Genomic DNA, 26,926 nt, shown 5'->3' with positions numbered 1-26,926 from the left:
GCATATGCGGACCAACTGGCCAGTGTCTTCACTGACATTTTCAACTTCTCCCTGACCAATTATGTAATACCTACATGTTTTAAACAGATCACCATAGTCCCTGTGCCCAAGAAAGCGAAGGTAACCTGCCTATATGATTACACCCCTCCCCCCAAAAGATCCACAGATGACGCAATCTCAATCGCACTCCACACTGCCTTTTCTCACCTGGACAAAAGGAACACCTATGTGAGAAGGCTCTTCATAGTGCCCACAAAGCTCATCACTAAGCTAAGGGACTAAACACCTCCCTCTGCAACTGGATCCTGGACTTCCTGATGGTAAGGGTAGGCAACAACACATTTTCCACTCTGATCCTCAACACTGGGGCCCCTCAGTGGTGCGTGCTTAGTCTCCTCCTGTACTCCCTGTTCACCCATCACTGCGTGGCCAAACACGACTCCAACACCATCATTAAGTTTGCTGACGACACAACGATGAGACAGCCTATAGGGAGGAGCTCAGAGACCTGGCAGTGTGGTGCCAGGACAACAACCTCTCCCTCAATATGAGCAAGACAAATGAGCTGATCGTGGACTACAGGAAAAGGAGAGCCAAACAGGCCCCCATTAACATTGATGGGGCTGTAGTGGAGCGGGTCGAGAGTTTCAAGTTCCTTGGTGTCCACATCTCAAACAAACTATCATGGTCCAAACACACCAAGACAGTTGTGAAGAGGGCACGACAACAACTTGTCCCCCTCAGGAGACTGAAAAGATTTGGCATGGGTCCCCAGGTCCTCAATTCTTTTTACAGCTGCACCATCGAGAACATCCTGATTGGTTGCATCACCGCCTGGTGTGGCAACTGCTCGGCATCTGACCGTAAGGTGCTACAGAGGGTAGTGCGTATGGCCCAGTACATCACTGGGTCCAAGCTTCCTGCCATCTAGGACCTATATACTAGGCGGTGTCAGGGGAAGGTTCTAAAAATTGTCAAAGACTTCAGTCACCCAAGTTAAAGACTGTTCCCTCTGCTACCGCACGGCAAGTGGTACCGGAGCGCCAAGTCCAGTTCCAAAAGGTTCTTTAACCTGTTGCTTCTACTCGGGACGCTTGCGTCCCAACTAGAGCTCTGGAAATGCAAATGCGCTACGCTAAATGCTAATAGTATTAGTTAAAACTCAAAAGTTCATTAAAATACACATGCAGGGTATCGAATTAAAGCTACACTCGTTGTGAATCCAGGCAACAAGTCAGATTTTTAAAATGCTTTTCGGCGAAAGCATGAGAAGCTATTATCTGATAGCATGTAACACCCAAAAAGACCCACAGGGGACGTAAACAAAATAATTAGCATTTCGGCGTTACACAAACCGCACAATAAAATAGAAAACATTCATTACCTTTCACCATCTTCTTTGTTGGCACTCCTAGATGTCCCATAAACACTATTTGGGTCTTTATTTTGATTAAATCGGTCCATATAAAGCCTAGATATCGTTATATGTAGACTGTGTGATAAACGAAAAAAACATTGTTTCAAAACGTAACGTCATTTTTTTAAAATTCAAAAGTCGACGATAAACTTTCACAAAACACTTCGAAATACGTTTGTAATGCAACTTTAGGTATTAGTAAACGTTAATAAGCGATAAAATTCATCAGGAGGCGATGTAAAGATCATTAGCTGTCCGTCTGGAAAAATGTCCGGCTAGAAACTCAATGAAAATATCCGGTCCTAGACCTGAGGAGATACGGTGCCCTGCATGTGTTTGACCAAGAAAAAACTCGAAGGGAAATGACAAGACTCTAGACACCGTGTGGAAGCTGTAGGTACTGCAACCTCAGTCAATTAATTGTGGTTCACCTTTATCAATGGGTTCAAGTAGCGCATGGATATATTTTCCCATTTTCAGTGATCAGTTTTTCCTGTGCTTTTCGATGTAAATGCCGTTCTGGTAAAGCCACAGCAGTGATTTAACCAGTTTTATAAACGTCTGAGTGTTTTCTATCCACACAGACTAAGCAAATGCATATACTATATTCCTGGCATGAGTAGCAGGGCGCTGAAATGTTGCGCGATTTTTAACAGAATGTTCAAAAAAGTAGAGGGTCGACTTAAGAGGTTAACAGCTTTTACCCCCAAGCCATAAGACTGGTGGACAATTAATCAAATGGCCTCCCGGACTATTTACATTGCTGCCCCACCCCAACCTTGTTTTCACACTGCTGCTACTCGCTGTTTATTATCTATGCATAGTCACTTTACCCCTACCTAAATATACAAATTACCTCGACTAACCTGTCCCTTCATACCTTCATTATTGTTATATCATTTTCTTTAACTTTTTTTTAATTGTATTTTTTTAAACTTTAGTTTATTTAGTAAATATTTTCTTAACTCTATTTCTTGAACTGTGTTGTTGGTTAAAACCTCTTGAGTGTAGGGGGCAGTATTTTGATGTTTGGATGAAAAACATACCCAAATTAAACTGCCTATTTCTCAGGCTCAGAATCTCGAATATGCATATAATTGTCAGATTAGGATAGAAAACACTCTAAAGTTTCCAAAACTGTCAAAATATTGTCTGTGAGTATAACAGAACTGATATTGCAGGCGAAAACCTGAGGAAAATCAAACCAGGAAGTGGCTTCTATTTTGAAAGCTCCATGTTCCATAGCCTGCCTTCGCTCCATTTAAAGGGATATCAACCCGATTCCTTTTCCTATGGCTTCCCCATGGTGTGACCAGCCTTTAGCTTCTTGGATATACGGGGCGCTCTTTTAATTTATGGATAAAAAAACGTTCCCGTTTTAAACAATATTTTTTTGTCACGAAAAGATGTTCGACTATGCATATAATTGACAGCTTTGGAAAGAAAACACTCTGGCGTTTCCAAAACTGCAAAGATATTGTCTGTGAGTGCCACAGAACTAATGCTACAGGCGAAACCAAGATGAAATTTCATAAAGGAAGTGCCCCAGATATTGAATGTGCTGTGTTCCAATGTCTCCGTATATGGCTGTGTATGGGTCACGAATGAGCTTAGACTTTCTGTCGTTTCCCCAAGGTGTCGACAGCATTGTGACGTATTTGTAGGCAAATCATTGGAAGATTGACCTTAAGAGACTACATCTACCAGGTGGCCGCTTGGTGTCCTCCGTTGAAATGATTGCGTAATCTCCAGCTGCGTGTATTTTTCGTTTGCTTCGAGGAGAAACACAGCTGCCACGAATGATTTATCATCGAATAGATATGTGAAAAACACCTTGAGGATTGATTCTAAACAACGCTTGCCATGTTTCTGTCGATATTATGGAGTTAATTTGGTAAAAAGTTCGGCGTTGTAGAGACTGCATTTTCGGATTTTTTTCTTAGCCAAACATGATGAACAAAACGGAGCGATTTCTCCTACACAAGTAATCTTTTTGGAAAAACTGAACATTTGCTATCTGAGTCTCCTCATTGAAAACATCCTAAGTTCTTCAAAGGTAAATTATTTTATTTGAATGCTTTTCTTGTTTTTGTGAAAATGTTGCCTGCTGAATGCTAGGCTTAATGCTATGCTAGCTATCAATACTCTTACACAAATGCTTGTGTACCTATGGTTGAAAAGCATATTTTGAAAATCTGAGATGACAGTGTTGTTAACAAAAGGCTAAGCTTGTGAGTGAATATATTTCTTCCATTTCATTTGCGATTTTCATGAATAGTTAACGTTGCGTTATGGTAATGAGCTTGAGGCTATAATTACGCTCCCGGATACGGGATTGCTAGAGGTTAGACATAGTTTCAGGCTTTTTTTTTTTTTTTAAATGGACGAGAAAGGTCACCTCACGTCATTGTATGGCTGGGTGCCAGCAGCGTTTTGTATGCGCAACAGCTTGGTGCAGCCATTTTCTCTCTCTCTACTATTGAAAAAGCTACTTTCCGGTTGATATATTATCGATTATATATTGTAAAAACAACCTGAGGATTGATTATAAAAAAACGTTTGAAATTGTGGATACTATTTGGAATTTTCGTCTGCGATGTCGTGACCGCTCGAGCCTGTGGATTTCTCAACATAATGCGCCAACCAAATGGAGGTATTTTGGATATAAAAATAATCTTTATGGAACAAAAGGAACATTTATTGTGTAACTGGGAGTCTCGTGAGTGCAAACATCCGAAGATCATCAAAGGTAAGCGATTTAATTTATTGCTTTTCTGACTTTCGTGACCAATCTACTTGGCTGCTAGCTGTTTGTAATATTTTGTCTACTGAGAGAGATGTGCTTACATAATCGCTTGGTATGACACGCCAGGTGGATTAACCTCTTCAACCTATGGGGGCGCTATGTCATTATTGGATAAAAAGACGTGCCCGTTTTAAGCGCAATATTTTGTCACGAAAAGATGCTCGACTATGCATGGAATTGACAGCCTTGGAAAGACAAAACTCTACTGCAAAGATATTCTCTGTGAGTGCCCCAGAACTAATGCTACAGGCGAAACCAAGATGAAGTTTCATACAGGAAATGCCCCAGATTCTGAAGGCGCTGTGTTCCAATGTCTCCTTATATGGCTGTCAATGCGCCAGGAATGAGCCTGCCCTTTGTGTCGTTTCTCCAAGGTGTCTGCAGCATTGTGACGTGTTTGTAGGCATATCATTGGAAGATTGACCATAAGAGACTACATTTACCTGGTGTCCCGCCCGGTGTCCTGTGTCGAAATTATTGCGTAATCTGTAGGTCCATGCGCGTTCCATTTCTTCAGAAGAGAAAGTCAACTGCCACGGAGGATTTTATCGTCGATAGATATGTGAAAAACACCTTGAGGATTGATTCTAAACATCGGTTTGCCATGTTTCTTTCGATATTATGGAGTTAATTTGGAAAAAAGTTTGCGTTTTAATGACTTAATATATATATATTTTTTTACCCAAACGTGATGAACAAAACGGAGCGATTAGTTGACACAAATAATATTTTTTGTAAAAACGGAACATTTGCTATCTAACAGAGTCTCCTCATTGAAAACATCTGAAGTTCTTCAAAGGTAAATGATTTTATTTGAATCGTTTTCTGGTTTTTGTGAAAATGTTGCATGCTGAAAGACAGGCATAATCCTATGCTAGGCTATCAATACTGTTACACAAATGCTTGTTTAGCTATGGTTCAAAAGCATATTTTGAAAATCTGAGATGACAGTGTTGTTAACAAAAGGCTAAGCTTGAGAGCAAATAGATTAATTTCATTTCATTTGCGATTTTCATGAATAGTTAACGTTGTGTTATGCTAATGAGCTTGCGGATAGATTTACACAATCCTGGATACAGGTTTTTTTCGTAGCTAAACGTGACGCAGAAAACGGAGCGATTTGTCCTAAACAAATAATCTTTCAGAGGAAAAACTGAACATTTGCTATCTGAGAGTCTCCTCATTGAAAACATCCGAAGTTCTTCAAAGGTAAATGATTTTATTTGAATGCTTTTCTGGTTTTTGTGAAAATGTTGCCTGCTGAATGCTAACGCTAAATGCTACGCTAAATGCTATGCTAGCTATCAATACTGTTACACAAATGCTTGTTTTGCAATGGTTGAGAAGCATATTTTGAAAATCTGAGATGACAGTGTTGTTAACAAAAGGCTAAGCTTGAGAGCAAATAGATTAATTTCATTTCATTTGCGATTTTCATGAATAGTTAACGTTGCGTTACGTTAATGAGCTTGAGGCTGTAGTCACGATACCGGATCCGGGATGGCTCGACGCAAGAAGTTAACAACAAGCTAAGCTGTGTTTTGCTATATTGCACTTGTGATTTCATGAAAATGAAATATTTTTAGTAATTTACTTTGAATTTGGCGCTCTGCAATTCAGTGGTGGTTGACGAAAATGATCCCGCTAACGGGATGGGTGCATCAAGAAGTTTAAGGGCTTGTAAGTAAGCATTTCACGGTAAGGTCTATATATACCTGTTGTATTCGGCGCATGTAACATTTGATTTGATTTCTCTGAAACCAAAGTGGTGCATCAAGTTTGACACCAGCAGGTTCCTGAACAGCTTCTATCCCCAAGCCATAGCCGTTTTGTAAACTATCTAAGTTGAACCTTGTATTTTATTTTTTATTCCTACACACACAGTCACTTCATCATTCGCTCACACCCACATGCATTTATACTGACTGTACGCACACCCACTCACATACAATCATAATATACACCGCTGCTCTGTTTATCATATCTCCTGATGCCTAGTCACCTTACAGTGCATACATACAGTAAGGTACATGCAGTATCTAACTCTATCACTCCAGTATTCCTGCACATTGTAAATACAGTATTGGAACTGGCCCTGTATATAACTTCTTACTTTGTCGTTTTCTTCTTATTTTCATTTCGTATGTGTTCCTGTTCTACATTGTTATTGATTACTGCATTGTTGGGTTTAGAGCTGGCAAGAAAGGCATTTTCCCTACTTGTGCAGGTGACATGAAAACTTTAGACTAACTCCACACTGCTTTTAATTTAGAAATTCCTGTTAAAAAAGTGGATCCATCATTAGTAATGAATTTCCCTACTAGCAGGATTACTTCCCTCTGTCTAGTCAGAGAATCACTCCCTCATTAGCACGTGTGATGTGCTTTCAGGACCAGGGCATGAAGGCACCCTCTGCTCCATCCGAACAGTGGGGATCCTACTTTGTGGACACACACAAGACTCCTGGAGGGGATGAGGAGAGCCAGAAACTCACCTGGTGCTGCCATAGCATCCACAAATACAGCACAATGGCCATCCCCAGTGTGGAGTCTATTGCAGGTACAGGGAGGAGAGGGCTATGGGGGCTCACTGACTCTTGTATTGCGTAATGGCCTACCTAACTACTGTAGCGTCTTGTCTTGAGAGAGGCGTGCTTTGTTTGTTTGAAGAGGCATTTGACCCCAGATTTCCTCTACTACTCGTTCCTTATTCTTGTTGAGAAGTGTCCCTGGAAAGTGTTCTGTTCCTTTTTGTGAAGGTTGGTTTTAGCAAAGCTTTGGGGGTTACTGTCTCAGCTAAGCAGGCCAAACTGGTTGATGTGACATCATATTATTCATACATTTATTTCAACCCTCCTTAGATCTCCCTCTGGACTACAAGTTCCCCAGGTTCTCTCCCAACAAACCCTGCACCACCGGCTACTACCCCAGACCCCCAGATTCCCTGCTGAAGAAATGCCAGAGTCAGTCGTCTTAGAGTCCTTCTTCCCAGAGTCGCCCCCCTCAACCTCCTCAGCCTAATGGGGAGGAATGTGTCTCCATCTCACCTGTAGTTCCACACCTGAACCACGCCAATCATCCCTAGAGCACAGGAAATCACGCTCACATTGATAGAAACCATGGGAATGTAAAAGCACAGTATCGCTCTGTAAGTAACTTGGCTACATTTGAACGTTGTTCTGTACGTGGATTATTGTACGTTTGTGTGGAAAATGTGACTTGCCAATTGTCTAGGTATCTGTCAGCATACAGTGCTGATTAAAGCACATTCATATTGTTTTATGTGAAGACCACTATTTTTTTTTGTAGGTAATTGGTGTTCCAGTTGAACCCCCTATACTGTAAGTGCATCATTCAATGTAAGTCAGTAACTCTTTAGAGTAGTAACAAACCTTTCAAGCCCCACAAATAATGTCCTACATTTTGTTTTTGTGTGTCCTGACCTCAAATCTGATCTGAAATGTAACGTTGAACAGTCCCAGCAGTGTTTGTCTCCCGAGAGAAATGCAGAATAATCCATTATGCCTGGCATTAGTGTGTGTATAATAAATAATAAACAGACATTTTGTTTTTGTTTCGCTGTATGCATTTGAATAACAGTACATTTAGATGCCCTTAAAAGGTAAAGCATTTCTCCTGTATTGATTTTGTGTAAGGTGTGTAAGAGGATTGTTCTTGAAGAAATGGCACAATCTGTCCTTGGTGTTACCTTTCTGTGGAAAAAAAATGTAATAATAAAGGAAAACTGTAATACTGGGTGGTTAATACTATGCTCTGTGTACTCTATGTATTATCTTGGTGCAGCAGTAAACTATAGTGCTGTTGGGGTGACTGTAAAAGTGTGGAATACTTAAGCTTCATATGCAGTACCAATTTGAATATATGCTTTAACCGACTCCGAAATGGTTACATGTGTTGGTGGACTGCATATAGACTAGTTGTATTATATTGATAAGAAACAGTCTGAATATGCTTTTAAGAGTATTTTGATAGTAAGTACTGTATTAGTTGATAAGAGGGGACAGGAGACTTTAATTGGGAAGCCAAAGTGGGTTATTATGTTATAAATAATTGTTGGCGTTAAACACAATGCAGCTTTAGTGATCCATTTACTTTTTTTCATGTGATTTGCAAACTTTTATAAGCCCATTTGCCTTATGTTCAATTCATTAGTGCTCTTGTGTTCTAGAGAAGATACAGGGAAAGTGTTTAATGTACTGTCTATGAAATAAAGAAAAATGTTCTACAATTTTGTTACACTGCCTTTTCTGGTACTTTGTGTGTTTTCTTGACAGTAAAAATAAAACATTTCTGAAAATGTGTCAGTCAGAGATCATGACCAAATTGGAATAGACCTATTTGAAACTATTGGCTGCCTGCCTTCAATTCTATAAATCTGTTCTGCCTACCTGGTTGTTTGTGTGTACAATCATTACTTTCGGTCTCCCTCCCACGTCCCACTTCTCCAGGCACTTACCCATACTGCCCCTCATACAACAGTTTATGACGTTCTCTCCAAAACAGCAATTTCTCCCATTACGCAGAATGGTAACTTTTTTTCACCACTTGAAAGATTCAACGCATCGATGAATGTCGCGGGGATTCTATTATGAAGTGACTGGTAGGAGTATCAAATCTGGACTACAATTTTACAACAACTGGTTTTGACAGGTAGGCTTATCTTAATCAGTGTACCATTTTGTCTTTACACCAAGGCTTCACTGATCGGGAAAATGTCAATTTCAGTGCGCAATCTGCGCGTTAGCCTATTTTGAGGTTATGTGGTGTACTAGTAGGTGTAACGTTTTTCCAATGTGGGAATAATAATTAATTAAACTTTAAGAAAAGTACTATTTATTTAAGTAGATGTACATATAAAACGAAATAATGAACTCAATACTTAAGTATACTTTCTTAAATATGACACTGATGACAAAAGTCACATACAAGGATAGTACTCGATGACATTCGATAGCCTACCAAATGGAAATGTGTAGGGTGTTCTCAGAGGTGTGTATAGGTATTAAAATATATAATTATATGTCCTATGAAAACTACTAATATGAAAAAGCTGGGACACTTTGGCAAAGGTGTCTTTTAATATGAGTATCAAGTTTGTTAAGACGCTAGCGGCCTGAAAGTGGCTATCCAAGGTAAGGAGGTGAGAGCAGCCAGGTAAAGAAAGATATGTGGAGCTGCCTAGTAAATATTGCCATTGTAAATATAACCACGAGTTTAGGGTTTGTTGTATTACTTTCTAGTGATGGAGCAGTATAGAATACTTTCCAAAATACATTATTGGCACATTTCTACAGTAATTACAAGTCAGTTAATCAAATTTCTGCCCTGCTAGAGCTGCCAACTGTAAGGGCTGTTATTGTGAGGTGGAAACCTCTAGGAGCACCAACGGCACAGCCACTAAGTGGTAGGCAACACAAGCTCACAGAACGAAATTGCTGAAGCGTGTAGCACATAAATATCGTCTGCAACACTCACTGCAGATTCCCACTGCCTCTGGAAGTAACGTCAGCACAATAACTGTTTGTTGGGAGCTTCGTGAAAGAGAACGCTACCTGCTCAAATGCATAGTGCCAACTGTAAAGCTTGGCTGAAGAGGATTAATGGTCTGGGGCTGTTTTTCATGGTTTGTTGCTAGGCCCCTTAGTTCCAGCGAAGGGAAATCTTAACACTTAGAATGACATTCTAGACGATTCTGTGTTTTAAACTTTATGGCAACAGTTAGGGGAAGGCCCTTTCCTCTTTCATGACAATGCCCCGGTGCATAAAGTGAGGTCCATACAGAAATGCTTTGTCGAGATCAGTGTGGAAGAACTTGACTGTCCTGCACAGAGCTCAGACCTTAACCCCATTGAACACCTTTGGGATAAATTGGAACGACTGCGAGCCAAACATCAGTCCCCGACCTACTGTAACTAATGCTCTTGTGGCTGAATGGAAGCATGTCCCTGCAGCAATGTTCCAACATCTAGTGGAAAGCGTTCCCAGAAGAGTGGAGGCTGTTATAGCAACAAAGGGGGGACCAACTCCATGTTGATGCCCATGATTTTGGAATGAGATATTCGATGAGCAAGTGTCCACATACTTTTGGTCATGTAGTTGAAGTTATTTTAAAAGAGATGGCTAACAACAGCATGCAAACTGCAATAAAAAGCACAGTTCCACTTACCTGATGATGATCATTTGAAACTTAACTTCTTGTTGAAAGTTATTGTTTAAAAGGGAGACGCTAACAAATTAGCAACAACATCCTCTTCGATAACACCTGCTGCAGCCACTGCAAACTAGCCTACAACAAAGGCTAGGTAGTTAAACCGTTGCTCGCTATTGCACAGGGACCTGTTGGCCTTCGAGAAGGCATAAGTTTCCATGCATTTTTGTAAAAACGGTCCAACCCATTACACGTCAATGTGATTGGTTGATTCCACTGTCACTCAAAAACGTTGCCCTAATACAATTGAATGTCAGATGCCTTCTATCAAGCTTCTGATGGCCTAGCCAATGGCTGATTTATCTCCCCAGAGACCACCATAGAAAAATCCTGATTGGATCTTTTTTTTCTCTTCAGTGTTATACTCCTTTCCTTTCTAACAAAAACTGAATAGATTTAATCAGAACATCATTGAAAATAATATAACAATTATTATTTGTATTATTTTATACATCCTTAGCCTTTCTCTGTCTAAAGAATCCATATGTTCTACTGGACATGTTGAACTCTTGTCATGGTGACGATTTTACAAAATTACAGTCATGGTCTTGAATTGGACTCACATTTTTCTGGTCTTGGTCTTGACTCAATCTCAAACCTCTCGTCCCCCTCCCGGTCTTGGTCTTGACTCGGTCTTGCTCCCCCCCCCCTCTGGTCTTGGTCTTGACTCAGACTCAGACTCAATTCGCTCCAGTCTTGGTCTTGAATCAGTCTCGCTTAAGGTGGTCTCGAACAGAACACTGCTAGGTAAAACTAAATAGTGTAGCATAATACACAACAGACAACTCATGCCAATGGAACTGCCCAGAGTCTAGACTCTCTAGACAACCTTCAAATCACCACCAAATGGTTTTCTGTTAGACAAGTGCCAAGAGTAAGGTCCTGGAATGTACGTCCATGTTCATGAGAAGAGAAGACTAGCACTACCATAGTGTCAAATGTATCTATGTCATCTTACTCATCGGTGAAGTCAAACCAGTAGAACTGATAAATAAGAATACCAATCAGGGACTCTATGACCTTTAGAGTGTTGAGGACAACGTGTCTGACTATGTGGGTGTACATGGCTAGACCTGCCTGAGATACTGTCAATACAAGAATGAACTAGGCCCCAGGAATCATAGCGATGAACACACAGATGTCATAGCACACTTTACACATTACTGCTACCTCTTCTCAAGACACACATGGGGGAGGAGGAGGGGGGGAGGGGTCTGTTATGATTAATCATAAAGATAAGAGTTGCATTTTTACAACAGAGCTCAGCTTTCCTTTCAATTGTGACAGTCTACAGCAAGTCCTATGGTTTTGTAGTGTTTAATAACCTTTCAGAACAGTAGAGGATAGCCAGAATGATCAGGAATACAGCTGTATCCAATTATTCAAGGAATGCACCCTTTGTATGAAAAAGCTGGGGAGTCGAGAGAGAGAATATGGCTGGCTAGCTTTCTAAAAGTATTTTCCTCTCCCCTTTCCTTTCCTCCTCAGCTGAGCTCTGTTGGAAATGCCACAGCGCCCTCTCTGATGTGAGGATGAGGTCCTACACCAGAGGGGCCCCCACAGCGTTCTTCATAAGTCTACTGTGGCCCCTGGTGTCCCCGGGGGTGGGAGAGGAGACGGACCCCACTGGAGGGATACCCTTCATGGGAGGGAACTACGATGGACACCCCATGCTGTTTTTCGGCCAGGGTGAGGTGGAGGAGTTGCAGGTGGCAGCGGCTGGGACTCACCGGGAGATGGCTGCAAGGATCCGCGAGGCGGGGGAGGCCATGCTGGAGCACCCTGAGGAATACCTGCCCCCCTGGAGCCCGGCCGAGTACAGCGCCCGCTGGAACGAGGTGTATGGAAACAACCTGGGAGTGTTGTCTATGTTCTGTCTGCTCTACCCACACAGGGCCGGGGCCCTTGACCTGGCCAAGGATTACATGGAGAGGATGGCAGCTCAGCCTAGTTGGTATATTTTCTATCTTGGTTTTTCCCATATTTTTGTGTACATCTTCTTATCTGAGATATTGCTGCAGAAAGCACATATAAATGCAATCAATTGTCTGTGAACATCATCCCTACTTATAGGGACAAGAAATATGAGATACAATCTATGGAAACAGTTTCTGAGTAGTTACTCAAATTCAGCCCCTGTGGGAACAGTTACTGTGTACCGTAGATACTCAAATTCAACCCCTGAGTGAATTACTTGCTTCTCAATTGCAGAAAATTGCAGCTTAATTAATGTATTTGTCCTCTGGGGACAAATATAAATATTTGCCCACTGGGGATACATGACAAATCCTACTCCCCTTCTTTATGGCCAGACGTGCAAGTAGAGATGCATTGTGGTCCGATGGGCCTGTGGTCCAGGAAATATGTTTAGCAGCTGTTCGAATTCACTGCTGAACATGCCCCCGTTGAAAGGAAATAAAATGTTCAGATGTTGAGCTGCCTGGCCTGGTGCAGTGGGATGGGAGGACTAGGGTTTCAGCCTCTACTACTGCTCTGGATTAGAGGTCAGAGGCTGAGATAGTCATTTGACTGGGGTTCTCTGAGTGGTTACATGGGAAATCTTATCTGCATTTCACATTGTTCACCCCCAACCAAAAGGATGTGCTAATGGCGGTCCCAGTCTACAGAATCAGAAGGGAATCGCTTAAAGTCTGAATTATGTTATATTTGAATCAAAAGTATATGATATTTATTTAACCGTACTAGGCTATCCTGCAGACTTGTTCACATAAATCATAGGCTAAGAAGAGGGCATCTATGAGATAGCATGTTGTTTCTGTATTTTAACCAACCCTTAACAGTACTGTACTTCAGATGACCCCCGACCTCCTGTGAGGGTTGTGATTGTGAAACTTCTGTGGTTTTAAGATTTTCACTAACAGTACAGTATATAAAGTCCTTTATAACAAGCTTTCTCTGCACGTCGCAAGCCAAGGAATTCAGTGTTAAGGAGGGGTCTCTGACATATGAGGCAAGGCATTTTACTGTCGCAAACAATTTTGGAGTCATGGCGCCTGCGTTCTCAGAACGTCTTTGCTTTTAGCTTCATGGTCAGAGGGCTTCCCTTTTCCAGTTTCACCTTCTCCTTAGCTCTCATTCCTTTTTCAGAAAAAAGCATTACCTCAGCCTCATTGTTTAAATCCTCTACTTAGTCTTTAGCTGCTGCATCTAGCCACCCCGTTCAGAGGGAGAGACAAGGTACTGACCAGAAGCATTAGTGCCAATACTTCTCACAATATTTGTCCATGGCACAAGTTAACAAATGAAAACCCACTGAGCACATTTTCCCAGTTTAACCACATACAATGTGAGCACTCTCCTCAGCCACACATTTACTATAGTTTCTGAATCTCACAGGGATCCTTAAAAGTGGCTCCGACAACTTGTCGAGGAGAACCATATTCCCGACCGGTAAACTCCAGCTTGTGGCGTACTCTGGTCCCTGGTTTATTTTAAGGCAGTCCATGTGTAAACACACAGAAGAGACGTCTTGTGTGCTTTGGCGTAATGTAATATACAGTACAGTACAGCAGTACTCATTCTAAATACTTTAACAGTGCATTAAACTTGGTTTGTGAACCAAAGACTGTCGTCAAAAAAAAACAGTGCCCCTTTTATTCAAATTAATTTCTACCCATGTAGAAGGCACATTCATTTAGCTTCTACACAGCTCTTTGACAGGTGGAAATAATGTATTAGTTACATAAAATTGAAAAAATGCTGCCAGAGGGTAGCTGCATATCTTTGATATGTGTGAATAAAATAAAATACAATTTTATTTGTCACATGCGCTGAATACAACAGGTGTTGACCTTACTGTGAAATGCTTACTTACAAGCCCTTAACCAACAATGCAGTTCAAGAAATAGAGTTAAGAAAATATTTACTAATTCAAGTTTAAACAAATATAAAAAGTAACACAATAAAATAACTATAAATAAAATAATACAGGGGGTACCGGTATTGAGGTAATGTGAGGGGGTACAGGTCAGTCGAGGTAATGGCAAGAGGTAGCAGAGAGAACAGTGTATGACTTGGGTGACTGGAGTCTTTGACAATTTTTTGGGCCTTCCTGGGACCCCGCCTAGTAAATAGGTCCTGGATGACTGTGATGTACTGGCCCATACGCACTACCCTCTGTAGCGCCTTACAGTCAGATACCGAGCAGTTGCCATACCAGGCGGTGATGCAGCCAGTCAGGATGGTCTCGACGGTGCAGCTGTATAACTTTTTGAGGATCTGGGGACCCATGCCAAATCTTTTCAGTCTACTGAGGGAGAATAGGCATTGTCGTGCCCTCTTCACAACTGTTTTTGGTGTGTTTGGACCATGATAGTTTGTTGGTGATGTGGACACCAAGGAACTTGAATCTCTCGACCCGCTCCACTACAGCCCTGTTAATGGGGGCCTGTTTGGCTCTCCTTTTCCTGTAGTCCACGATCAGCTCCTTTGTCTTACTCACGTTGAGGGAGAGGTTGTTGTCCTAGTACCACACTGCCAGGTCTCTGACATCCTCCCTATAGGCTGTCTCATCGTTGTCGTGGGTGAACAGGGAATACAGGAGGGTAGCTCTGACAGGCCCCCGTGTTGAGGATCAGCGTGGCAAATGTGTTGTTGCCTACCCTTACCACCTAGGGGCGACCCGTCAGGAAGTCCAGGATCCAGTTGAAGAGGAAGGTGTTTAATCCCAGGGTCCTTAGCTTTGTGGGCACTATGGTGTTGAATGCTGAGCTGTAGTCAGTGAACAGCATTCTCACGTAGGTGTTCCTTTTGTCCAGGTGGGAAAGGTAGTGTGGAGTGCGATTGAGATTGCATCATCTGTGGATCTGTTGAGGCGGGATATGAATTGTAGTGGGTCTAGGGTTTCCGGGATGATGGTGTTGATGTGAGCCATGACCAGTCTTTCAAAGCAAAGAAGTGAGTGTTACACGGCAGTAATCATTTAGGCAGGTTAACTATGGTGGTCTGTTTGAAACATGTAGGTATTATAGACTCGGAGAGGGAGAGGTTGAAAATGTCAGTTTAAGACATTTGTCAGTTGGTCCACGCATGCTCTGAGTACACGTCCTGGAAATATGTCTGGCCCCGCGGCCTTGTGAATGTTGACCTGTTTAAAGGTCTTGCTCACATCGGCTACGGAGAGAGTGATCACACAGTCGTCCAGAACAGCTGGTGCTCTCATGCATGCTTCAGTGTTGCGTGCCTCAAAGCGAACACAAAAGGCCTTTAGCCCGTCTGGTAGGATCGACTCACTGGGCATCTCGCGGCTGGGTCTCCCTTTGTAGTCCGTAATAGTTTGCAAGCCCTGCCACATCTGAGCTGGGATAAAAAAAAAACACATTTTAAAGTAAGGCAGCTTCTTTGATATTTGGCACGGAGTAAAGTGTATGGGTCCATGTGATGAGTAGAACGGATTTCTACCTACAGTATGTCTTTTATATGTTCTGAGAAGAATGATTGTCAAGATGGGGATGAAAATGTATTTACATGGCATGCACTTTAATGGTAACTGCTCAAAATACAATTCCCTTATTGGATTTTTATTTTACTGCCACATTTTACTGTCATTTTTACTATAATTACACAGAGAGAGCTTTTTAAGACCTTTTTAAGACCTTTTTAACACCTCTTAGCAGGTGTTATATGACATTATCGCATGGGTAAGGACTAATTTGCCAATTTCACAATTAGTAGCTCTTAAAAAAACAATTCAGTCAGCATTCAAAATGTATGAGGTGCCAGCTAACTTTGACATTGCACATAGTGCACTATATATCACTTTAAAAGGCAGTATATGTTGTTGGACTTTAAAGCATGTGTGAAGATGCTGTTTTTGGTAAAGAGAACTGAAAGCTATTTAGATCTTTGCCAAATCAGAAAATGGGCCTGAGAAAAAAAAGTTAAAGTCTACACTTTCGATGACAATTAACTTACAAGAATATGTAGTTAGTTTTTTCTATTTTTGTTGTAGCTTATAGTACTGAGCGAATAGTTTGTTTTGAGGTCAGTTTGGTTTTGGTTCGATGAAAAAATAATTAATAACCAATCGATTTTGGTTTCGATAATGATTTTAGACATTAAATGCACTATGCTTTATGTGAGTTGAATGCTGTAGCAACACATAATACAACTTTTCATATGCCATGATGGTAGTGACTGCACATTACTGCTTATCACTTAACCATCCTTTATTCACACTTTAATCAAATATTTCAGTTGTTGTGTATATTACATTTTTTTCAGGCCTATTTGATGACTTTATTATTTGATTCCAAGTCATCATCTCTATAGAGTTGCTGTCGGACAAAGTCACTATTTTGGTAGTTTTTCAAAGTAAATAAGGCATACTTTTATGACTGCTGAATAATAAATATCAGTCTTAGCTCAGACAAGTAGGTGCACAATGGATTATATGGACAAGAAATTCCACGTTAGTTAATTAATATGTTTTCTACACTAAACTTTGTAGAATATTGGCCTTTTGGAAAGCCTCCTACATTGCTCAGTTCGAACTTGATCTGATTTATCTCCAGAGAAACTGCTCATTGCGCTCACAGAAAAAAAAATGAAGGAAATGGAAATTCAAATAATTGAACAGATGTCGTTCAATTAGTTGTTTTAAAAAATAAAAAAAAGAGAGAAAGCTCTAGCTGCCTTCCTTGGGCTCGAGTGAAAAAGGAATTTCAATTCATTCAAGACTATTCGTAAGGATACTACATATTGTATTAAGTCTTTCAAAGTTAGGAAATGGCACAATATAAATCTGTATTTATCACAGAGGACTATACTCATCAATCATTTTCTGTGTGTTGCAGGTTGGTGAAAGATGCTCCTTGGGATGAGGTTCCTGTAGCCCACTCTCTGGTTGGCTTCGCTACAGCCTATGACTTCCTGTATGAGTACCTGAGCAAGGTGCAGCAGGAGCACTTCCTGCGGGTGATCGGTAATGCTACGCGCTTCATGTATGAGAAGTCCTACATCCGCGGCTGGGGCTTCCAGTACCTGCACAACCACCAGCCCACCAACTGTGTGGCTCTCCTCACTGGCAGCCTGGTCTACATGGCCCAGGGTGAGTACATCTGGTCCATACACTGTGAACGTGTGTGTGCAGATAAACACAAACAAATGTATTATTACATCATCAGATTTCAGAGGGTTCCTACAGTTTTTACTCTGTAACCTAGATCATGTCATTTTGGTGGTGGATCATTCTTGATACACACAGGAAACTGTTGAGTGTGAAAAACCCAGCAGCGATGCAGTTCATGACCCACTCAAACCAATATTTCGGGCAGCTACTACAATACCCTGTTCAAAGGCACTTAAATCCATGTCTCAAGGATTAAAAATACTTAATTAACCTGTCTCCTCCCCTTCATCTAAACTGATTGGAGAGGATATAGCAAGTGACATCATTAAGGGATCATAGCTTTCATCTGGATTCACCTGGTCAATCTATGTCATGGAAAGAGCATGTTTTGTACACTCAGTGTAGATCCAGTAGATTGGCCAGTTTTTACTTAGTCTATTCATGTTCCTGGAATACTGTGGCCTCTTCTTGTTAACTTGTGTCACATCCTGAGTTAGTCAAACATTCTGGGATGGAATTTCCATTCAGTGAGCCCGGGTTTATTCTCCATAGCTGCACTTAATCCCTCATAATTGTTTCTCCAGCGGAGACTCTCCACACGATTCCATAACATTCTGGATTGACCTTTTCCCAGTGTTTCTCTTAGTAGAGACTTAAGGAAGGAACATAAGCCTGAAAAAAGGGCCTTATTATTTCCTGCTCATTTCAAAACTGTTCCTTCTATTGTTTTGCTTTCAATTTCCTGGTTGTGTTTTATTGGACGTTTCAGGCAGAGAGGCAGAGAGGCCAAAGGAAGGTGAAGTTGTTCTTGTTGTTCCCAACAGTGCTATGGTATATCTTGCTTTGTTTACAAGGGATGTGTGAATGAGAGTTGATGTGAACTAAATGACAGCAGGTTTATGGAGATTACTGTGGTCATCGTGTTTTTTCTTGGAGTCTGGTTTATGATACTGAGCAGAGGGTTGAAAAAAAAGGGGGGGGGGGGCAGGAGAGGGGGGGGGGTGCAGACTGGATAATTATAGTACCCCTTTTGTTTTGAATCAGCTTTTTTGTTTCAAGTCCAGGAAAAACCGAGTTTGGTCCAGCAGCTTTGGTTGTTAACTCTTCTGTTACCTTGGAGATAAACATCATTTGGTCATGGCCTGGGGTCTATGTACTGACTGTATAAATGGTTAAAGCTGACTTTGCACCTGTATGTTTTTGATCAGCTGCAAATTGTTAAAAGGTAGCTTAACTAACTAACAGTTTTTGCATAGGGTATAGCAGATTGAGAAAAGGCAGATAACCGTTACCTTGCTCATTCTTGGACCAGTTCATTTAGGGGCCTAACTCTGGCATAATTATTTTACTGTGTGCATATTCACTTCCTGCATTCCTTTGTCATGAATTTATCATTCATATCCTGTGCAAAAGTATGACATTACAGGCAAATATTATTCTATCAAGAACCCAGTGAAGAAATGGAACTTTGCCACTAAGGTTCTGCCAGAAATCAATCCTAGCAAACATTGGCTTCATGTCACATTTAATTCAGAGCCATTGTATTGCACATGTCTATAGTACTGAGATTTATGAAAGAATACAGCACCTCTCTTTAAAATATGTGTATTATTTTATAGGGGACGTAAAAAGCCCAATTGAAGCATTTATTTATAAGGAAGGGATAGGCTCCATCTGTTGGAAATAAAGGAAGACATATCTGTCCAAAGCATAAAACCTCTTTAAGACCTCTATGAGAAAGTTAATCTCAGCATATAGCTACTGTGTACACTATAGTCTTATCATCAGAAGGGATATTGTATGGGCTCTATCCAAAGGTAGAGTCACGGGGAGAGAGTGGATTAGATGACTAGATCGCAGGACAGCAGCTGATATGGGATCAGTGCATTCTGGATTCCGGTGTCTGCATGTTGACGCTTGGCGGCTGGTCTGCCTTGCTGGGATCCTAATTGGACAGCCATGTGTGCAGTAGTTTACCATGGGTTCATCCGTACTTAACCATCAGGATTTCACCCTAGGACCTGAATCATCCACCTGGCTGCTACGGCCACCAGGTGCTCAAGTGCTCAAGTTGTATTATTTAGTGTTGAATGTTGGGACTCTGGGAGACATTCAAAGTCATAGCCACAATCAGACTACATTGTGTTGCTTCCTTAAACAAAAGCTGTTATACATGAACACTTGATTGATTTGTGAAAAAGTGTCTATTTTACACGTACTGTATAACCTATGGGCAAAATGGGTTGAGTCGACCTAGTTCCCTCGTTATTTCAATGTAATTTACATCATATTCAAACACGAATTAACAACAGGGTTGGTTTACATTTTGACAGTTTGTTGAGAACTTTATCAGATGTCAAATAGAAAAGTACCAGTCAAAAGGTTGGACACAACTACTCATTCAAGGGTTTTCTTTATTTTGACTATTTTGACTATATATTTTATATTTGCCTTGATGACAGCTTTGCACATTCTTGGCATTCTCTCAACCAGCTTCATGAGGTAGTCACCTGGAATGCATTTCAATTAACAGGTGTGCCTTGTTAAAAGTTCATTTATGGAATTTCTCAATGAGTTTGAGCCAATCAGTTGTGTTGTGACAAGGTAGGGGTGGTATAGAGAAGATAGCCCTATTTGGAAAAATACCAAGTCCATATTATGGCAAGAACAGCTCAAATAAGTGAAGAGAAATGACAGTCCATCAAACCCTAAGACATGGAGGTCAGTCAATCCAGAAAATGTCAAGAACTTTGAAAGTTTCTTCTAGTGCAGTCTTAAAAACCATCAAGCGCTATGATGAAACTGGCTCTCATGAAGACCGCCCACAGGAAAGGAAGACCCAGAGTTACCTCTGCCGCAGAGGATAAGTTCATTAGAGTTACCAGCCTCAAAAATTGCAGCCCAAATAAATGCTTCACATAGTTCAAGTAACAGCCACATCTCAACATCAACTGTTCAGAGGAGACTGCGTGAATCAGGCCTTAATGGTCGAATTGCTGCAAAGAAACCACTACTAAAGGACACCAATAAGAAGAAGAGACTTGCTTGGGCCAAAAAACACAAACCAATAGACATTAGACTGGTGGAAATCTGTCCTTTGGTCTGATGAGTCCAGATTTGAGATTTTTGGTTCAAACCGCTGTCTTTGTGAGATGCAGAGTAGGTGAACGGATGATCTCCAGATGTGTTGTTCCCACCGTGAAGCATCAAGGAGGAGGTGTGATGGTGTGGGAGTGCTTTGCTGGTGAATTCAAGGCACACTTAACCAGCATGGCTTTCATCAAGACAAAGGCTGGCTACTTTGAAGTGTCTAAAATCTAAAATATATTTTGATTCGTTAAAAACTTTTTGGGTTACTACATGATTCCATATGTGTTATTTCATAGTTATTATGTCTTCACTATTATTCTACAATGTATACAATTGAAAAAGAAAAGAAAAACCCATGAATTAGTAGGTGTGTCCAAACTTTTGACTGGTACTGTAGATCTGCCGTCTTTGCCCGGTGGGTACAGTATGGAAAATGATTTTGCCAATACTCTCAGCTTTAAGCAATTGTCTAGACTTGTTGATTCTCCCACCTTGTATAATCTAAACCCACTTGATTGGCATCATGTCAATAAATGAAGCAGAAACTCTTGTCAGCCCACTATCATTGCATTTAACCTATGTCATATTTGGTTATTTCATTCTTAGAAATCATTCTTTGTTCATTCTTAGAAATGAAACAAGAGGTTTCAGGAATTTTCCTCAACTGGGTCCAGACACCTTTTTTGTGATTTCACAAATTTAGAGAAACTTTCCCCGGACAGCAAATCCCCCAACAAGGCTCCAAAAAAACACCCAAATACATAATTTTAGAATTGGCAAAGCTCTCAGTATTGTGATGTAGGTCTTTGGATGTTGTACACATTAAATTGTGTAATTCCGAACTTTATCCGCAACGTTATTTTCCATTTTGTTGTGTCTCGAGCGATACATCTCCGTCCATTTTACAGGTAACTGCCAAAAGAAAAGAAACACTTGAGTAAACGAGTGATACAAAGTATATTGAAAGCATGGGGTACTTCCACACAGGAAGTTCCAGACACTTGTAGAATCTATGCCAAGGTGCATTGAAGCTGTTCTTGCATGTGGTGGCCCAACAGCCTTATTAAGACGCTATATGTTGGTGTTTCCTTTATTTCGGCAGTTATCTATAGCAGCAGGCTACACAGAAAATGGGACGGCTCGAGTTGCGGGAAAGGGCATATAACGTTGCGGATAAAGTTCAGAATGACACAACTTCATGTGTACAACATCTAAAGACCTGCATCACAAAGCTTTTCTGTTTCTAAAAGGACGTTTTGAGGTGTTTTATTTTTTATTTTGTTCATGTTTTTTAGGGCCCCCATACTACACAATGAGGATGAGGAAGTGATTTGCTGTTTGGGGTAAGTTTCTCTAAAACATGTCAAATCACAAAATAGGTGTTTGGACCCTTCTAGAACATGCCATTTAAATCAAAAATAGAGATTTGGTTGTAAAAAAGAGAACTTCTCTTTTAATGGCTCATCAAATCATAATTTGTTTTTTAAAAACTCAAAGGAGTAGAAGGCAAGTCAAATGGCACCATATAAATAGTAAATCCCTTGACCTCCCACATTCCTGCGAACCACAGCGTCATGGTGCGGGCAACTAATGTGTACTGATGAGGGCTCCAGAGCTCCAGAGCCAGTAACATCACTAACAGCATGGCTGAAGAGAAGCCATAGATAAGGCCCCAGCATGACAGCAGCATTATCCACTCAGCCAGTCATTAGGTAAACTGAGGCACATCATTAGGCTCCAGATCGATTGTGGAGGTCATGGCTAGAGCACAGTGTTACTGTACGTGATGTCATGGGTGGTAGAATTTCTTACTGGTCATTAAGATTATTGGATCTTTTGACTTTATAAAATTAATCAGATTAGTTTGGGTATTCCCCTGACTTGATTTAATTCTATGTATTTTTTTCTATTATTTTCTATGTACTTTTTATATTCTATTGTAATTATATAAAAAATGTTGGTTCATTAATTCCTACATGATGCCCTTGTCTAAAAATGGAAAATGCAGAACCGTCCAAACAGTGTATGGACTTGAGAGTATGGAACCGGAGTGTGGGCATTTGTGTAGTGAGATGCTGTTTGTGTAAATGTGGTCTTTGTGTGCCTGCAGTTCCTGTTTAATGGTAAATACCTGCTCTGTGTAGGCCACTGATCTGCTAGCCCAAACCAAACACAGGGGTGGACTCCGGCTCAGGGGCTGGGCTGTGGGCACCGGTGAGTGGGTGGCTGGAGCCAGTCCACTAGGTAGCTGCCAGGCACCAGTGAAGGACTGGGATTCCTCAATGAAGTGTGGCTGGAGTGTTTATGTGGTCACTTCTTCTCATAGTAAACTCTGTGTGTGATCCAGAGAGCGAGAGAGAGAGAGAGGCAGAGAGGCTATACATTAGTCTAGTATGGTAGTATCATGCTTTCCATATAACGTGAGTATGAAGTCCCTGGAAATGAAGAAATCTGAATTTTAAATGACTGAGTAGCTTTAACTGCATTTACAACTACAGTACCTCACTTTAGACCACATATTACACCTAGTTACTTAGTTAAAGTCAATGCAACAAACACTTTAGGTGGCTGACAGCAATCTATCTCAAACCCACTAAGCTGACCCTGGTTTCTCCTCTGTTCTGTTCCAGGTTATCTGCAGGAGGCCTACCTGTGGACTAAGCAGGTTCTGGCCATCATGGAGAAGTCTATGGTGCTCCTCCAGGATGTGACGGACGGCTCGCTGTACGAGGGCGTGGCCTACGGGACCTACACCACCCGCTCTCTATTCCAGTACTTATTCCTGGTGCAGAGACACTTCTCCATCAGCCACTTCGACCACCCCTGGCTCCACAAACACTTTGCATTCATGTACAGGACCATCCTGCCAGGTAATACAACAATTGATGTTGTATACTCTGCTCTGCTCTGCCATTCAATTGCATAGAACATAATTAATGTTTCCTTTTGCAGAAGTTGCTTGGTTCTATTGACTTTTTACCTCTAACTGTGCAGTCTAGATATCACGTGATATATTAAAAGGTCATATGGATATTGTATAGGGAGCAATACCATTTTTTAAAGGAAATACAGTGCCAGTCAACAATCTGTGAATAAGTGTTCATAAATGCCTTAGTGAACTGCTGAGGCACCCACCCTGGCCCTGCATCCAGCCAGCGTCCTTCTTGGCAATGTTTCCCAAGTTCTAAGTAGATTAGGTATGAAACCCCCCGAGTGCATTACCACCATGTTAGAGAGTGTAACTACTCATTTGTCCTGATATGGGATATGCATGCGTGCACTTAATAGCTTCCTGGAGGTCTGTCAGAGCTGTGCTGATCCCTCTCCTCTGCTCTCCTGTCCTTTTCTGGCTGACTGTCTGAAAGTCAGGGGGAGGGCAGTGCTGGAGGAAGGGCCTCCTCCCAACACTTTGTATTGTATTGTATTGACTGGGGCTGAGCAGCTGTAGGAGATCTAGATTTGGAATCCCACCATATTCGGCATGAGGCATTTGTTTGTCCAAGATCTAGCTTTGCATCACGGCAGGAATGTTGTAAACAGACGGTATTTCAGAATGGGAAACACACACACCTAGTATCACACCGCTTGTGCACTATCACAGCTCAGGATGTGACCCAGATGCAGACACAGGAGGCGGATAGTTCCATACTCAGAATATTTATTTTACCAGTGGTAGAAAAAGTACCCAATTATCATACTTGAGTAAAAGTATAGATACCTTTAACAGAAAATGACTAAAGTAAAAGTGAAAGTCACCCAGTAAAATACTACTTGAGTAAAAGTCTAAAGGTATTTGATTTTAAATATACTTAAGTATCAAAAGTAAATGGAATTTCAAAGATATACTTAAATATCAAAAGTAAAATTCCTTATATAAGGCAAACCAGACGGCACAATTTTCTTGTTTTTTAAGATTACGGATAGTCAGGGGCACACTCCAACAATCAGACATAATTTACAAATGAAGCATTTGTGTTAAGTGAGTCCGCCAAATCAGAGGCAGTAAGGGATGACCAGGGATGTTCTCTTGATAAGTGCGTGAATTGGACCTTTTCTGTCCTGTTAAGCATTCAAAATGTAACGAGTACTTTTGGGTGTCAGGGAAAATGTATGGAGTAAAAAGTAAATTATTTTCTTTAGGAATGTAGTGGAGTAAAATTAAAAGTTGTTAAAAATATAAATAGTAAAGTAAAGATACCTCAAAAAATGACTTATGTTTTGTACTTTGTACTTACAGTTGAAGTCGGAAGTTTACATACACCTTAGCCAAATACATTTAAACTCAGTTTTTCACAATTCCTGACATTTAATCCTAGTAAATATTCCCTGTCTTAGGTCAGTTAGGATCACCACTTTATTTTAAGAATGTGAAATGTTTGAGTTTATTTTCATTTTTACATGGACAATGCACATTAATCAACGTTTCAGTAAACGTGCCGGTTTTAGCCAGCTGGCTAATTTTCAACCACAGTCCCTGGGCAGGTTATTAAAACAATTACAATACAGACAATCAATGAGCAGTGAGCACACGCAGAGCAACATAGGACAAGCAAGAAATAGCATGCAGACAGAGCAACATAGCACAAAAATCCATAAAAGCAACAAAGTGTTTCCACACCTCACAAGCTACAGACAACATGGAAAGCGGCAATACACAGCTAGTGATTATGTTCACAAATCTGATTGGCCTTGTCTGCATGTTTTTTGTGATGCTGCATGTTTTTTGTTCACAAATCTGATTGGCCCTGTCTGCATGTTTTTTGTTCACAAATCTGATTGGCCCTGTCTGCATGTTTTTTGTTCACAAATCTGATTGGCCCTGTCTGCATGTTTTTTTGTGACAGTGTGATAGGTGGTGCAGTTATGTGTGTCTGGTGGCAGTGTGTTCCAGACATGGGAAGCTCTCACAGAGAAAGCAGATTGACTAAAGGTGCTTTTCCATAATTAAGGGAAATATACAGTCACCTCTCATGGCAGACCTTGTGGATCTGCTGCCATATGTTTGGGTTTTCTGTTTAACAAAAATGCTGAGTGGAGGTCATTTCAGGTCATTTAGGATCTTGAATACAAGACATGCGTCGGTGTATTGCACAAGATTTTCCTAACTCAGGAGCTCATGCTTTCTGAGGATGTAACCGTGATGATGGCTATTGAGCTTTCTATCAAGCACTTTGAGAGCATGTTTGTAGACAGACTGAATGGGTTTTGATGTTGTACAGCAAGCTTTGGCCCAACTAGTCAAGCAGTATGTTAAGTGGGAGAGTGTCATAGATTTGAAGTACAGTTTTGCTACCTCTGTAGTCAAACAATTTCATATAAATCGGAAATTAGCTAGGTTGAATTTGGTTATTTGAATTACCTTTTTCACCTGCTTTTTAAAAGAGAGGTTGGAATCAAGTATGATGCCAAGGTACTTAAAATCCGATACCACCTGGAGATTATCCCCTGACACATAGACATCTGGCTCAGTAGCAATGGTTGCCCTCTTTGTGAAGAACATGCAGACAGTTTCTTTTACATTGAGATGCAAACACAAGTCACTGAGCCACTTTGTAACCTGGACCATTACTGTAGTGAGTTCTTGTGCAGCTTGTTGTTTGCTCTTTGCATGCGCATATATCACTGTATCATCTGCATACATTTGAACTTCAGACCCAGTACAGACAGAAGGCAGATCATTAATGTACAGGCTGAGCAGGAGGGACCCCAGTATTGACCCTTGGGACACGCCCACATCATAACTAAGAGTGGGTGACATCTCATTGCTCACTCTGACACACTGAGTTCTGCCTTCAAGGTATGATTTCATCCATCTCAAGGCATCGGGGGAAAAGTTGAACTTGGACAATTTTGTGATGAGAACCTCATGGTTAACAGTATCAAAAGCCTTCCTTAGGTCCAGAAACACAGCCCCAACAACGCCCCCTTTGTCCATCTTGGACAAAGGCCATACACTGCTTTCCACTCCGGTGAGTATCGCTGGCTCGGAGATGTTAGGCCCAGGATTGAGTTGCACATCCCCGGAGAGCAGGAGGGTAGTGAACAGGTAGTTTAACAGTTTCCGATAAATGTTGGCGGTTCAGTGGAATAGGGAGTGAGGTAGACTTGGCCATTATTCAGAACATTATGGTATGCTGTGTACTGTCCGCTCCTGTGGAACGGTAAACCAATGTGTTTGGTGTTGATATTCTCCGGCAGTAGATTGATTGTGTCATCCCAGCAAGGACGCAATGAGATTATCAGTAGAGCAGCTACATGACTGACAATCATGGCAATGTACTGGAGATAAAACACA

General features: G+C 41.1%; 2 protein-coding genes across 2 annotated transcripts in view; both read left to right on the top strand.

The window, feature by feature from the left end:
- The window catches only part of LOC115107667 (5'-nucleotidase domain-containing protein 1-like), an 82,135-nt gene extending 73,664 nt beyond the window's left edge, over positions 1 to 8,471 (top strand). The window contains exons 11-12 of the mRNA XM_029631169.2: positions 6,614 to 6,782; positions 7,084 to 8,471. Of these exons, the coding sequence (XP_029487029.2) occupies positions 6,614 to 6,782; positions 7,084 to 7,199 (285 nt within the window). The 3' untranslated portion in view covers positions 7,200 to 8,471. The remainder of the gene's footprint in view (positions 1 to 6,613; positions 6,783 to 7,083) is intronic.
- A 199-nt stretch (positions 8,472 to 8,670) lies between these two features.
- LOC115107665 (dermatan-sulfate epimerase-like) overlaps positions 8,671 to 26,926 on the top strand; it is a 29,776-nt gene continuing 11,520 nt past the window's right edge. The window contains exons 1-4 of the mRNA XM_029631163.2: positions 8,671 to 8,893; positions 11,940 to 12,405; positions 17,267 to 17,520; positions 23,262 to 23,501. Coding sequence (XP_029487023.1) covers positions 11,984 to 12,405; positions 17,267 to 17,520; positions 23,262 to 23,501 — 916 coding nt within the window. The 5' untranslated portion in view covers positions 8,671 to 8,893; positions 11,940 to 11,983. The remainder of the gene's footprint in view (positions 8,894 to 11,939; positions 12,406 to 17,266; positions 17,521 to 23,261; positions 23,502 to 26,926) is intronic.

The sequence above is a fragment of the Oncorhynchus nerka genome, linkage group LG24, assembly GCF_034236695.1.
Source record: "Oncorhynchus nerka isolate Pitt River linkage group LG24, Oner_Uvic_2.0, whole genome shotgun sequence".
NCBI lineage: Eukaryota > Metazoa > Chordata > Actinopteri > Salmoniformes > Salmonidae > Oncorhynchus > Oncorhynchus nerka.
This window is presented reverse-complemented; position numbering and strand designations above follow the sequence as displayed.